We start from the raw sequence: 16,417 nt of genomic DNA on the forward strand, positions 1-16,417 counted from the left end.
TCCGAAGATCCTCGTCGCCAACTGTAATGTACTGAAATGGAAGATGCTTAGCAGGCAGACACGAGCGGAAGGACAGTCGAGCCGGCTGTGTTGTACAAGTGCGAGCGCGGGCGTACTCTGCCCGGCGGCTCTCCTTTATTACGTATGCACACGCACGAGCCGCGTTCGACTACTGCATTCCTACGACGCCTCAGGCGGCGCGCACACCTTATATCCCTTGCAGATACGATGACCACCACGACCACTTCTCCCATCATCACGCCCATCATGCATCATCATCATGCCCCTCCCCGTAGGCCCGCAGACTACACCACAGTATTGTTTGCCAGCAATATTGGATTTATCCTAAAACTTGTATAAAAATCTTCTCCAGAACAGCTGGTGAGATTGGGCTGAAATTTCACACAAATGTTCCTCAAGCCTTGGGGATAGCTGGGTATTCATGAATAATTGATGTCACATGGTCTGGCAGCCATATTGGATTGAGTGAAAATGTTTTTAAAAATCGAATTGATGTGAAACTTCACAATTATGTGCCAAGATACAAGTGATGGGGAATATATGCTTTAAATTTCAACCTGATCGGACACATGGTGTGGCAGCCAGAATTATTTAATACTTTGGATATGGGTTCTTTAAAAAAAAAAAAATATATATATATATATATATATATATATATATATATATATATATATATATATATATAGTATTCTTTTTGAATCGGCCTCACTTGGCTCTGCTTGGTTGGGTTTGAGGGTCGAGGAGTACCAACTGAAACCCAAATCCTATCCAGGTTCCTCCTGGTAACTCCATGTTTGCTTTTTACTTGTTTGGGTTCCGACTGCTGTCTCCAGTGCAGGACTGTACCTATTTGGTCTTCCATTTGAATTGAATTTTTTAAATCTCATTCTGAACATTCTGAACTGAACAAGAATAAGACCAATCAGAGATTGCAGACCCTCACTGGGATTTATTTTGTGTGGTGTTTGCGTACTGGTGTGTTACATAATTAATAAGACATACCTGCTGGCAGTGATGACCGGGTCCCAGGATGCCCCCACTTTGATCGGACACGTTACCCTGACCTATGATGTTTATTATTATTTAATTTAGAATGGGATTAAATTAATTCAAATCAAATGGAAGACCAAATAGGAACAGTCCTGCATTGGAGTAATCAGAAGGAATCCAAGCAAGCAAAAAGTGGATAGAATTCACATTTCAGCTACTGTACAGCTACCCACAAACCCATCTCAGCACCTCCAAGTGAGTCTTATTTTTAAAAATCAAAAAAAGTTGAATAACACTGGCTGCCAGGCCATGCGTCCGGTAATGTTGAAATTTAAAACTTATTTCCCATGACGAGATCTTCTTCTTCTTCTTCTTCTTCTTTCGGCTGCTCCCGTTAGGGGTCGCCACAGCGGATCAACCATCTCCATTTCGCTCTATCCTCCACATCTTCCATTGACACTCCAACCGCCCGCATGTCTGCCCTCGCCGCATCCATGAACCTCTTCTTTGGCCTTCCTCTTCTCCTCCTGCCTGGCGGCTCCATCCTCAGCATCCTTCTCCCGATATACTCCGCTTCCCTCCTGTGCACATGTCCAAACCATCTCAATCTCGCCTCTCTCACTTTGTCTCCAAACCGTCCTACCTGCGCTGTCCCTCTAATATACTCATTCCTTATCCTGTCCATCCTCGTCACTCCCAACGAGAATCGCAGCATCTTTAACTATGCCACTTCCAGCTCCGCTTCCTGTCTTTTTGTTAGTGCCACCGCATCCAAACCATACAACATAGCTGGTCTCACTACCGTCATATATATATACTTTCCCCTTCACTCTTGCAGCTACCCTTCTGTCATAAATCACTCCTGCAACTCTTCTCCACCCACTCCATCCTGCCTGCACTCTCCTTTTCACTTCTCTACCACACTCTGTTACTTTGGACAGTTGATCCCAAGTATTTAAACCCATCCACCTTCCCCACCTCAACTCCTTGCAACCGCACTATACCACCACCCTCCCTCTCATTTACGCACATGTACTCCGTCTTACTCCTACTGACTATCATTCCCCTTCTCTCCAGTGCATACCTCCACCTCTCGAGGCTCGCCTCAGCCTGCTCCCTACTCTCCCTACAGATCATGATGTCATCCGCGAACATCATAGTCCAAGGAGACTCCAGTCTGATCTCGTCCGTCAACCTGTCCATCACCATTGCAAACAGGAAAGGGCTCAGAGTCGATCCTTGGTGCAATCCCACTTTTACCTTAAACCGGTCCATCATTCCTACAGCACACCTCACCGCTGTCAAACTGTCCACATACATTTCCTGCACAATCCTCACATACTTCTCCACCACTCCTGACTTCCTCATACAATACCACAGCTCCTCTCTTGGCACCCTATCATAAGCTTTCTCTAAATCCACAAACACACAATGTAACTCCTTCTGGCCTTCCCGATACTTCTCCATCAACATTCTCAAAGCAAACATCACATCAGTGGTGCCCTTTCCTTGCATAAACCCATATTGCTGCACACAAATCGTCACCTCTCCTCTTTTCAGATTGAGACGAAAGCCTCAATCCAGACACTTGCAAGTAAGTTGATCTACTGTGTGTGTGTGTGTGTGTGTGTGTGTGTGTGTGTGTGTGTGTGTGTGTGTGTGTGTGTGTGTGTGTGTGTGTGTGTGTGTGTGTGTGTGTGTGTGTGTGTGTGTGTGTGTGTGTGTGTGTGTGTGTTTTTGGACCAAGCAAGCTGTTTGCTTGACGCTGTTAGGGGAGCCACTTGGCAGTAACGGCTTGGCAGCCACTGCTACATAAGTTCTTCTATTCTTCCTAACCCTATTCATTATGGATATAGCTCACAAAAACATCTTCAGGGCAGTTTATTTCCTGATATAAAATCATTTCCCATGACGAGATCATAATTGTGAATTCACGTCGAATGATGAAGTGGTTCTAGAGAAAATATTTAATATTTTTCTTCAATCCAATATGGCTGCCAAACCATGTGACCTATCAATTATTTCTTCACAAACTTGTACACCCATGGCTTGGGGAACATTTTTGTGAAGTTTCCCCTCGATCTCTCTTGCCATTCTGCGGAAGTTTTTTTTTTTGTTGTTGTTGTTATTGGTTTTTGGGTAAATCCAATGTGGCTGCCAAACCATGTGACATGACCGTGTGAACCTTTAGTTCCTCATGGATAGGCAGTCATACGTGTAAAGTCTCATCTCGATCTGTTCAGAAGTTTCTTTTTTTTAACCCCCTCCTTTGAACAATATGGCTGCCGAATCACGTGAGCGATGACATCTTTTTTCTGTGGACCCTCAAAAGTTTTCATTCTGATTAGTTGTAGCGTTCTCCATATGTAATTATGACGTCATGAAGAAGGCACCTATGATGTAATAAAAAATAAATCACTTATTCCCCATGATGAGTACTTGCCATGCGCCAAGATTAAATATTTCCCTTGAGATACAGAGCTCCAAAGTGTTTCTGTTTTTCCAATATGGCTTCCACACCATGTGACCTGTGATGTCATTATCAATAAAACATTATACATGAGGAATCGGTCATATGGTGAAAATTTCGTCTCAATCCAACAAGTGGTTGTGGATAAAAATACTTGAGTTCTATATGGACAGACTCAAACAAAAACAGACCCAAAAGCAATACCCTCTCCTTCTGTGAGGATAATAAATAGAAAAGATCGAGGATTTGGATGGGAGATAAGAGGTGGTGGTGGTGGTGGTGGTGGTGGTGGTGGTGGTGGTGAACAGCTGTTTTAAAGGCCTGGAGGGAAAATGGGATTTAACAGAGTGAGGGAGTTTATTCCAAAGGTGGGAAACAAGGAATTAAAGAGTGAAGGTGAGCAGTGATTCATGATTTTGGTAGTTTTACCAGAAAGGAGGTTGTTGGCGGACCTTGAGCGCCCTGCAGAAATATGGTGGGGGCAAATCGTAGATGCAGTGGGGGGAGGGAGACCGGAGAGGAGACTAGAAGACAGAAAGACCACCGACTTTCCTGCGGTGAGAGAGTGAGAGGTTATGTCTTATAATTATGAGACGCACTAGTACACAAACGCCACACAAAATACACTGCACAAAACTCCAAACACCACACCAAATGAGTTCTGGTGAGAGTCTGTAATCTCTGCTCTTTTTCTTGTTTTATTAGCCCCTGTTGGACTTTGTCTGAAACGGGGGCTTTTGGCTTTGATCTCAATTTCATATGTGTGCGTCTGCAACCACATCTCAGACATGTATGGACCAATTTTATTCATTCTTGACACAAAAAAAACACACATTGGTATGCACAAGCATGTCCTTTTTTTTGTTTTTCGAGATCAGGTCCAAGATAGCCAACTGGCTGCCATTATAGTTGTAAAATACCTGATGTTGAATACGTCCTCAACCATTTCTTGGGCGAGCATTTTCTGATGTTGTTCAAACTTTGCACACAGATAATGAATGATGGACCTCTTGTAGCTTATAGATGTTGCTGCGTTTGAGCCTTGGGAGTAACTGTGGAAATCTATCTATTTGGGTTCTTCCTGACATCTTTGTTTTGTTCCTTCATACTACTTTCAAATTGTTTCACAAGTCTCTTTATTCATTCTTTTTTCACAATTCTTTCTTCATTCTAATACTTGCTTTTTCTGCTCTTTCATCTCTTTTACTCTCTATTTTCTCTTTCGTTTTCGTTCGATCTCTGAGAATTGAATTCTTGCAGAAATTTTTCTGGAAGACTCGTCTGTGCCTGGATGGGTTTGAACATAGAGGAGCAGCAGCTGAAACCCGAATCCTATCCAGGTTCCTCCTGGTGACTCCATCTTTGCTCTTTACTGCTTCGAGTTCTTTCTTGGTCTTCTGTTTGTTTACATATGCATGTCAGATGGCCGACTGGCAGCAATTATATTTGTAGAAAAACCAACGTTGAACACCTTCTCAACCATTTCTTGGACATGCGTTTACCAATGTTCTTCAAACTTAGCACACTGATAATGAATGAATGATGGTTTACATATGCACGTAATTTTTTTTGTTTGTTTTTTTGAGATCTGATCCAAGATGGCTGACTGGCAGCCATTTTGTTACTGAAATGTGTCCTCAACCATTTATGCACCATGCATGGTCAGATTTTGTCCAAACCCTGGCACAAGCACAGTCTATGATGGCATATACATGCTCCTCACTTTATTTTGCAATCTGATCAAAGATGGCTGACTGGTAGACTTGTGGCCATTTTAGTTGTTTATAAATATTGGATAGCCCTTTAATCCATATAGCAATAATGGAGGCTATGACATTTTATGTTTTTTTTTTATATATTTTTATTATTATTATTTGGAATATGAACTCGACTTCCAGCTGTTGCGATACTTTTTGAGTTTTTCTTCTTCGTTTCTTTGCAGATATTGATAAATGTTCATATAATACCTGCGCACATGGGGGTACATGCTTAAATGAATTTGGATTTGTGTGCATTTGCCCTCCACAATGGACAGGAAAATCTTGTCAAGTTGGTAAGTCTATTTTCTATATTTGATATCTCTCCATATATTTGATTTCAACTCCTTCATTATCAGTTTTGTTTGGCTCTTTTCACACTGGATGATAAGGTCTAAGTTTTGTTTCCAATTAAAAGTGGCTTTCCCTTTGTATATTGTCTCATTTTCAAAACAATTATCTGTGTAATCAACCTGGTTTGGCATGGGTGGAAAAAATCAAACTTGGAAAAAGGTTTGCCATTAAGTCATGGACAATTTGCTGTTGTGACATTTCATTACAGAAGATTGATATAAAATGTGAATCAAAAGTTTTATATATCTGATCTAAGGCCTAATGTGAGTGAAGAATTAAATTTATGAAGTCATCAGTCACATGGCATGGCAGCCAAATTGAATTAATGGAAAAATTTGGACATGATTTCCTCCAAAACTGCTCAATGAAAAAAAATTTAAAAAATTGAAGCTTGGTAGATGTCATCAACTCCCTATGGGGTATCTAGTGTGATAACAATGACGACATCAGACAAGTGGTATTCCAGCTATAATTTGTTGCTTGATATTCTTATCCCAAAAATCTGAAACTTCATGTCTGATCTACAACACAATGTGAGTGAAGAATTAAGTTTGACATTCATAACCCATGTCAAGAAACTATGTGATATAATATGGTGCACAGGCCACAATAGTAGTATATTCAGAACTAATGTGAGGCAAGACTATGTGCTCCAAGAGTGCTGTTCTAGTGTTAAAGGTAATTCTCTGTCTCTGTCTCTGTCTCTCTCTCTGTCTCTGTCTCTGTCTCTGTGTCTCTCTCTCTGTCTCTGTCTGTCTCTCCGTGTCTCTCCGTGTCTCTCTCTGTCTATATATATATATATATATATATATATATATATATATATATATATATATATATATATATATATATATATATATATATATATATATATATATATATATATATATATATATATATATATATATATATATATATATATATATATATATATATATATATATATATATATATATATATCTTCATTCGGCTGCTCCCGTTAGGGGTCGCCGCAGCGGATCATCCGTTATTATCCGCATAGTGATTTGGCACATGTTTTACACCGGATGCCCTTCCTGACGCAACCCTGGTCGCCTCTTACGACACAGGGATAGTATATGTATATATATGTATATATGTATATGTATATATATATATATGTGTATATATATGTATATATATATATATATATGTATATATGTGTATATATGTGTATATATGTGTATATATGTGTATATATATGTATATATGTGTATATATATATATATATATGTATATATATATATATATATGTATATATATATATATATATATATATATATATATATATATCTATGCTGTTTTAGTTGCTGCTGTCTTTAGTATTTTTAGTGCCTGACCAAAATTTCAGAGATAATAAAGTTGGTGTACTCGTGTCCAAACCTGGCTGGACAGACAGATCACCTCCTCTCTCTCAGAGGTTAATGAGCCAAATGTGATTTTGCTGACGATTCAAGTGACGAGGTATTCTCCTGAGATGAACAAATTGTTGTTTCCATGCTTTGAATAACCTTCATACTCGAACCAAAGCATACTCGACTGCACAGTTTCCTCAATTTGATTGTTGTAGTCAATGGTTTTGCCTCTCAAAGACTGTTTCAAAAGCATGTCTGTCGGGATTTCCAGTTTTAGAAGTTTCTTCAGGTTGTCGTGTATAGATTGCAATCCATTGGAAACGAGTGTCGTTGCAATTATATTTTTAATTGTATTTTCCTTTAAATATTTGATACTTGAAATTGGTGCATGAGGAAGGTGGAGGGTAGTGTGGAATAGCACAAATATGGCAGATAGCTTGGTTTGATACAAAAATGGAGCTTACTGTAGAAGTGATGCTTTTTTTATTGATTTTTTTTTTTGGTTTACAAAATCTAGGCTCGTAGAGGAGCTAAAACTTAGAACAGATCAGTACGTAACATAACAAAAGGAACAGTCGATAGAGAAGGGGAAATGCACTATCGGCATGGTTGAGGAACAAAATGGAGACTTGGACAAACGAGATGTGGGGAACAATGGGGACACACTGGTTGGACAAGATGGATATAGCCACAAACTCTCAGAAAATAAAAACTGGAAACTTGGAAAGTGGTGGGCTTGGGGAGGGTTAATGGGTTAAATTGTTTTATTATTATTTTTTGAAGCAAGGAGGGGGAATTGGAATAAAGTTGAAGAAACTGAAAGGACAATATTTTGGAGAAAGCAAGTGGAGCGAGGCATGCAGTATTGGTGCAGAGACAGAATTTGCATGCTGACGAGCTGAGGCCACTGGGGAAGTCAGTCAGACGATCACAGGGACACTAATTCAACAACACAACACGGTATGGTTCAACATGGAAAATTAGACGAAAACAAACGGTGATACAGAGCAGAAAATATAATTAAGCTATTATGTTTGTGGAAGGTGGCGGGGGGGGGGGGGTTAGATAGTCCCATATAGTTGCATGGTCTATCTATGAGTCGTTGGCCATCTCAATGTATAAGGAGGGAAATGTTAGCTTCAGAATTGTCATGTTTGAATGTGCACCTTCCAGGGGTTGATGCATGGCAATAGTTAGTTTGGGATTATGATTTGGAAATTTTGTGTTAAACCTCAAATGGGGGGAGGGGTGGGTGCTGAGACTCAACAAGAGAGAAAAAAGGAAACAGAGTTTGGATCATCTCGAGAGTGAGGGGAAGAGCGGTTGTTGCCTCCCAGGGAGAAGGACGAGCCTGATAGGGCAGTTAATTGGTCTGAGGAGAACAAATTTTGGGAGTTTTAAGGAGGTCATCCTGCCTGCCTGTTTTCATTGCCCGGAGCCTGTTTGCCGACCTGCCTGTCTTCGTCTCCACATCGTCCTGCCCATCATCATCATCCCTCTTCACCTGCTCATCCCTGCTGCCACCAGAACTGAGTCCCCCGGGTTTTTGTTCCTTTTCCCCTGTCTGTGACGGAGTCCAGAGTGAGTTGCTTTTGTTTCTGTAGATTCCTTTTTATTCTCATTGTTTATAATTATTTATTAATTGCATCCACTTCCTCCCAACCTGCCCTCGTCTCCTCGAGATTACATCATCTCTGGTTCTTTTTATTGTTTGTTGTTTGGGAAATAAACCCGTTGGTTTTACCCGAGCTCAGCTTCTCGTGTGTCTCACGACATGTGCGCTCGTTTTCTGCCATCAAGTCGGAACGTCTCCTCAGGAGTTGAGGTGTTCGTGACATTGCGGGACTTTAACCTCCCGCTGCAACGAGTCCAATGTTAGTTGAGCCGTAGACGCTACACTATACTTTGGATTTGGAGGAAGCAAAATGAGAGGGGTGTTGTGGGGTAGAATTTGTGTGATGGCAAACCATATGCAGCTTTTGAGAAATTGTTTACCCCAACTTTATACATTTATTGGACAACTAATCATTCTTGATGGCTAATTAGTATACAATAACAAAATGGCTACTTATAATGTATGCAATGGTTTGTTGAACCTAATGTGCCTCCCCCAACTACAGCACTAGAAAAGGTTGGCAATGTTTTGAATCCTGTAATTTATGTGGTTTGGGGTGTTTTAAGGTTCAGCGCAGTAATTGTATAGCACGCTCTGGCAATGTGGTGTGATTTTGGAGAAACACTGGAAGTGCCGATGTGCTGTTTGTTATAAGGAGGTGTTTGCAGTAATTTATTGTAGTTGGGGGAGGGGGGTGCAATGCCCTCTCTCTTGCATACATGAATTAATGGCTCTGAAAGCATATTTACTGTAGGTGTGTTTTCATCAACATGTTCGATGCACCATCCTTTGGCAGAGTCCAAGTCATTTAAAGCAAGTTGTGTTATAGGTTGTTATTTAATTTTTATTTTTTATTTTTTTATACATGGTCTAGGCTCGTAGAAGATCGAGGACACAACATAACAAAGGTAACAGCAGGACAAAGAGGAAACTCCAAATAGCAGGATGGAGGTAGAAGGTAGACTGAGACGGACAAAGAAGGGATGTAGGTAACGATGAGAGCCGATAGAGAATGCAAGGGGTGGACAAGATGGATACATGATCAACATTTTTGGAAGGGTGGGGGATGGTTTAATAGGTGTAGAAAAGATCATGCCTTTGGAGGGGGGACGACCTGAGATTGTGGTGAACAGCTGTGCTGAACACCTAGAGGGAAGAATGAGATTGAAGAGTGTGTGGAAGGTGGTTCCACAGGTGGGAAAAGAGGAATAAATGAATGGAGGTGAGCAGTGGTTCTGGAATTGGGCAGTTTCACTCAGAGGGTGATGCTGGTGGACTGCGTGTGTCTGGCAGATACTTGTGGGGGGGGGGGGTTGAGTGGAGGACAGAGCACTAAGAGTGCAAGACTAGAAATGATGTGGGGGACAGAGCACGAAGAGTGCAAGACTAGAAATGACGTGGAAGAAGTCGGAGACCACCAACCTGTCGGCGATGGTGAGATGACAGGCCCATAGACTTTGCTTCATCACGAGAGATTCAATGATTGTGAAAGTCTCGTGAAAATTGCCATTTGCTAGATGGCTCCATTTGTCGCTCTGTAATGACAATATTTTAAAAAATAATAATGTGAAAATCTTGTTGTGTGTAAAACATTTGATAAACTATAAGGGCGCATACCTCTGCAAATATCATGCCATGGAGTGTATACCTCCGCCACGCAATTCCCAATCCAGTAGAACATATCAGGCCCGATAAATTTTTGAAATTTCATGCTATATATTGCATTTTGCCCAATGTCAATGATGAAGAGTTTTTTTTTTATTTATTTTTTTTTTTAAAATAAAAAAATTCTCATATCTGGATATGGATTTTCACTGAAATCAAATAGATTCGACCTCCTCGCACAGCCGACCTATCCACCACAGCCCAATGCTATATATCACTTCTGCCCGATCTCTCAATCATGAAGACTCGCTTAAAAAATTCGAGTATCTGGATCCTCACCAAAATCTAATAATTTCATCTTTGTCACACACTGAACCTGCCCACCAAATTCCATCTGAATCTATTCACAACTTTTTGAGATCCTGCACACAAGTGAACAAAGACAGACAAAGGGCAGGAGTGAAAATGTAATCTCCTTCCACCTTTGGTGGTGGAGGTAACTCGAAAGGTACTTTTGTGGAGTGCATACCTCCACCAGGCTGAACAGTTTGTTTTGTATCCTACTGATGGGCCTGATCTGCATTCGGACCTGAACCAAAATCTATTCTCGTCGGCTAACCAACTCATCCACCTAGTTTTGTCTTTTTATTTTTATTTTGGGCTGATCTCTCAATGGTGAATAATTACTTTTTAAAATCCTCGCATCTGGATCGTCAGGAAAATCTAAATTTCATACTTGTCACACACCCAACCTGTCCACCACATTTTGTCAGAATCCATTCACAACTTTTTTGATATCCTGCTCACAGAGAAACAAACAAGAACAACCAGATATGGGTGAAAAAATATAACCTCTGTCCACCTTTGGTGGTGGAAGTCGATACCTTGATTCTCTTTACATAAATTCAAGTTCATAATCTATGTAGTAAAGGAATAATTAAAATGTAATATAACACGTGTGTGTAAGAAGTATGCAAGAGTACAGCAATGTGAAACCGTTTTACTGCTATGTCATGAAAATCGATGCCAAGTCATGGCCACGTTCCGAGGAGCAATGATCAGCTGGCTCGCCGTGTCGGGCACAGTGATCTCACCTCAACTCCTTTCTCTCTTTCCTTAGTCTCTGCCATGATGTGCTCTTGAAGGAATTATTAATAGGTGGCAACCAAAGATGATTTTTGACACCATGCACCGCACCAATTGCCCACAGAACAGCCGCTTTGAACAGCCACATTGCGAGTAATGCTGTTCGCAGGGTGAAGTATTAAATTTATCACGTAGCAAGGTTTGCCATTTTCAAGAGCATTATAATTTGATTGTTCCCTAAGTCAAAGCTTGTGGAAGAGATTGATTGAGACTAAAGGTGATTGCGCTCTGTGAAATAATTGTGACAAGTGCCTTTGTCATTCGAACATTGATGCGCTCTTGTTCCAGCGATGGTTTTGCTTCTATTTTATCTGAGCTGTTGACTGTAAATCTATGGTTGGTCGGATTGACCTTGTATTTGTATCAACTGGTGCATCTGCCGATTATTGCAGCGCTGAACGATAAGTAACCAAAGGAGATTATACTACGGTATTTGTGTGTGCGTGCTGCAGATGTCAATGAGTGTGATGAAAATCCCTGCAAGCACTCCCAATTCTGCAAGAACATGATTGGCGATTACTTTTGCAGGTGTCTACCTGGCTGGACAGGAAAAAACTGTGACTGTGAGTTGGCCATTGTTTAGCGAGATCCATAAACCCCTGACATACTGTGTAATCTAAACTTTTGAAAAAAGGAGTCCAAGTTTAGGGTGTTCTGGTATGTATAGTGTTCACTTTGCTTGCATTGAAAATTTTGGTGCCAAATTGAACTCGTTTACCAGTTTTTCTTTTTCTTCTTCTTTTGGTTAAATAAGGCATTTGTAAAGCTCTTCACCCAGTAACTTTTCTTCCCAACTAAGCATTCTATTCACCTCCACTGCTTTGTCATCCTTCATCTCATTTATTGGATTGTATTGTCAATTATGTCATTCCATTCACTGCTTGTCCTTCGGGACAACAGCCTGTCACAATGTCATCAGTCTCTACTCTCCCAATCAATAAGCTCTTCTATTCTTCCTAACCCTATTCTTTGCTTACCTGCAGATGTAGCTACTCACTGTTTATCCACATGCCTGACTTGTTACACCACCTAGTTCTTGACGTTTGATCTGCTGGCACACAGCTCTTCCACATGCTTTGACCTTTGTGTTAAAAATAAATATTCTGGTCAAGGTTTTGAAACTGTGGTGGTAATTTGTGAAACTCATCTTTTTTTTTTCCCCCTCCCCCCTACCCTCCCCCTCATCCCCCATTTGTTGAACTGCCTTCCAGAGATGGTTCAATCTCATTCCTCTTTGTATGCAAAAAGTCACCAAGGATGAACTTAAGATGTGGTTTTTTTAGTTTTGAAAAACCTACAATTTGGAAGCCATGCAAATATTTTGGGAAGGAAGCAGTTAATTTTCGATTAGTGTACTTTGTAGAAGAATCGGCATTGTCTGGGTCCATGTGGCATTATTTAATTTCATTTTACCAAGGTAAAACGTGCTATGTGTAGCTCATGTTTGATTTTTGTTGATGGGAAGAGGTTTCTCTGAACTATTCTTTTTCTGACGCGTAATTAGTGCATATCTTTTGAGCGGTTCTGAGTCATGTAAGCGTCGTCCTTTTGCTTGTCTCTGCTCAGATGCCGATCCTTGTCAGGGACAGTGTTTAAACAAAGGGACCTGCAAGGTAAATACCACCTGCTCTTCATCCTGTGCAGATATCTTTGGTTATTTTGGTTTCCATGTGTCATGTAACCTCCTTTCACTTGCCAGTTCACATCTTTCTAATGCATGCAAAACAATGTGAATGTAAGGGAATATTTGCTTGGATAATTATAAAATTTCAAATTTCATCAATCACATTGTCTTTCTTTTTGTTGATAGCAATTGGAGTTTGGTTACATCTGTAAATGCAACCCTGGCTTTACGGGGATACACTGTGAGGTGTCGGTGAGTGCGTGTGCAAGCACTCCATGTCAACATGGAGGAAAATGCCAGTCGTCGTCTTCTGGCTTCCAATGCCTCTGTCTCCCAGGGACTTCAGGCGAACTTTGCGAAGTGAGTTTCTGTATGTGCTAGTCTGCCCACCAGCAGAAGTTCAGGGTGACGTGGGTAAAAGCAAAGGTGCACAATTGCCTTCGCATGCCAATCGGAATGGATTTCTCATTTCTTTAACATCATCATTTTGGAATTGTGTAATGTTTTGAACTAAGGTTTTTTTTTCTTGCTTTGATGGGAATATGCAAAGAGTAATTGTCTTGCATGCTCCTAATTGGTAAAAAAAAAAAGTTTATTGGTAATATCTTGATAAACCACCCCATGTCTGAAGTTGTCTTTCCATACTATTTCAACTTGGGAATTTCCTCACCATTTCCAAATTTCTTGCAAACTTGTGTCGAAATTGTCTCTTGAAAGACACTTCCTTACCAAATTTGAGCATCATTGGTCATAGTTCTCAAGATTTTGCCTTTCAGAAATGGTCACATCATTGATGTCTGTCTACTTTTTTTTTTTCTTTTCTTCTTTTTTGGAAAGCTTAGACTTCTGAGAAGTTACACTTTTGCATTCAATTAAAAAAAATACCTTTGACTTTTGGAATCGCATACCCTTAGGGCTGATGTTTGACTTGGCCTCACACCTTCAGTATGATAAATTGTCAATTTTTGTCAGAAGTCTATGCATCTACTGTATATTCCTGAAAATGGTATATGATAAAAAATTATATATATATATATATATATATATATATATTTCATGAGTCTGTTATTTACTTGTATGTTTCCCACCAAACGTTTTACCATTCCCCAAACTCATCATATGGGCCATACCAACTTCATGCGGAAGTGGAGTACCGCAAGGTTAATTATCCCATGCCCACGAAGTGAAAAGTGGGATTAAGCAATTGGTTCGTCTGTCTTGTCATTTTATGATCATTAGTTTACGATTGAGGAACAACTTGTTTAATATGAATGCTATATTTTGAACATGAATAGGAAGACAAGTTTACTGTTTTGCAGTACACCCGGACCCCCCAACATTTGCAGTTCCAACATTTGTGGGTTCCGTGTATTCATGGTTGATAATTTGCGACATGCTCCTGCATTCGTGGGAAATTTGCCCACACATTCGTGGTTAAAAAAAAAAAAAAAAAAAAATTATTCATTTTTTTTTCCCCATGAGCCGCAAGCATATCACAGTTCTAAAACGTATCTTACACGAGCCACGCACAAAGCAGCTGAATGTATGTACAGTACAATACTGTACATATGCAAAAAAAAACATCTTCCATGAGCCGTGAACATAACTTGCTTCCTGTATGGTTATTGTAGCTCCGTCTAAGCATATTTTCACGGGACGTCACACTGTGTGCACTTTAAATATGCGGTATTGTATTGTAGCTTTGTGGCATAAACATAGTTTCGTGGGATGCCTCACCAGTGTCACACATTCCCCATGATGCCATCCCCTGTGAGTTGCTTTCAGAATGAAAACACTAACAGCATCTATTGATGTATCCAGTAACTACGAAGTCACCACATATGGACATCACACAATGGAAACATTCAACACATCTTGGTGTAAATCACCATCTTGTTACAAACAGCACCATCTGAGCTGTTACATTTTTAAAGCGCTCAGCATAATCTGCCTGTAGATAAGAAAGATGTCATGTCCTGTGAGTTAAGGAATGGAAACGTTCAGCATATATATTATTGTAATTAGCAGATAGCTATGTACAGACGAATTACACAATCACTCACCACATCTATTATTATCTGCTGAATACAGCAACACCCCCCCCCCCCAACAGTAAAAAAAATCCCCCACAATGTGCAGAATACTCACCCCTCCCACAGTTACCCACAATGCACATGTCAAGCTCGTAAGGGAGCGTACCTCTGGACCACGACACGGTCAAGGTATTCCCTGCAGAACTCACGAGCCTCATCGAGAAGGAGTACCTGGCAGAGCAGGTCTTTAATGCTGATGAGACCGGCTTGTTTTGGATAAAGATGCCGACCAGAAATTTAATCTTGGTGCAAGAGCAAAGCAGCTAGCTTCAAGGCCGCAAAGGACCGGGTTTCTCTTCTCCTCTGTGCAAACGCCGAAGAGGACTTCATGGAAAAGGTCATGATGCTCTACCATTTCCTGAACCCACGTGTGCTGAATGACAAAAACAAGCAGGTGCTGCTGGTGTACTGGAGGGTGAACAGGAAGGTGTGGGTGACATCTGAACTTTTTATGCACTGGATCCATGCCTGTTTCGTTCCTCAGGTCGAGAGGTTCCTGGGGAGAAAAAACCTCTTTGTTCAGGATATACCTGTTTGTTGACAAAGCTCCAGGCCACCCCACGGACCTGAATGGGACATCTTGATCCTCGTCATGATCAGCATCATCTTCATCATTTTGCAAAGTTACTTATGCTGTGTTTGTTTAATAAAAAATTGAAATGGTCCATGATGTTGTTGGTTTTTTTGTAGTATTTTTTTTTATTGTTTTGTGGTATGGTATGGTTACGGGACTTTAAAATGCATTCTTCAATAAATTGTAAACCGTACCTGGTGTCCTTCTTCCCCCCCCCCCCAATCGCCGAAGGAGAGGGTATTGCATTTCTGTCTGTCTGTCTATCAGCCCAGAACTTTTGTGTTTTTCTCCAAGACCCTTTCAGACACCTACAAAACTGCACTGACTATTCATTTTGTATTTTTGCGATTTACATTTCATTATTTTACAACATTAAGTATTGTACTGATCTTGGTGATAAAAAAAAAGTTTTAATAATAAAATCATACAATTTATTTAAAGATTATTTACATACAAAACACGTGAATTATGAAACATTTGCATCTTTCTATAAAGGGTGCTTGGAATTTATGGTGTTATTAAATATATATATATATAATGTAAATTTAAAAGTTTAATTAAGGGGGGTGTTTAATAAAACGTGTTGTCATTGATTTCGAGTTGCATAATGACACCAAGCATCTCTCAGCTGTTTTTTTTTATTTTTTTTTTTTTGTGTGATTTTTTAATCGCATCACGGCACAACATTGTTCATTGTATTTTTGTTTAACACATTCAGAATGGGGCTAAAGAAAATTTCCTTTGCTTGCTTTGGCTGTTTGCTCAATATAGTTGGAGGGACAAAATTCCTGCTGT

At 40.2% G+C, this 16,417-nt stretch overlaps 1 protein-coding gene across 2 annotated transcripts in view; it reads left to right on the forward strand.

Annotated features, from left to right (window-relative positions):
• LOC147032177 (uncharacterized) overlaps positions 1-16,417 on the forward strand; it is a 151,951-nt gene that overhangs the window by 74,810 nt on the left and 60,724 nt on the right. For both annotated transcript variants that reach the window (XM_085869543.1, XM_085869542.1), the window contains exons 9-12: positions 5,424-5,534; positions 11,784-11,894; positions 12,898-12,944; positions 13,142-13,315. In XM_085869543.1, coding sequence (XP_085725669.1) covers positions 5,424-5,534; positions 11,784-11,894; positions 12,898-12,944; positions 13,142-13,315 — 443 coding nt within the window. The remainder of the gene's footprint in view (positions 1-5,423; positions 5,535-11,783; positions 11,895-12,897; positions 12,945-13,141; positions 13,316-16,417) is intronic.

Source organism: Eptatretus burgeri, chromosome 2, assembly GCF_056783735.1.
Source record: "Eptatretus burgeri isolate ZD-2024b chromosome 2, Ebu_testis_v1, whole genome shotgun sequence".
NCBI lineage: Eukaryota > Metazoa > Chordata > Myxini > Myxiniformes > Myxinidae > Eptatretus > Eptatretus burgeri.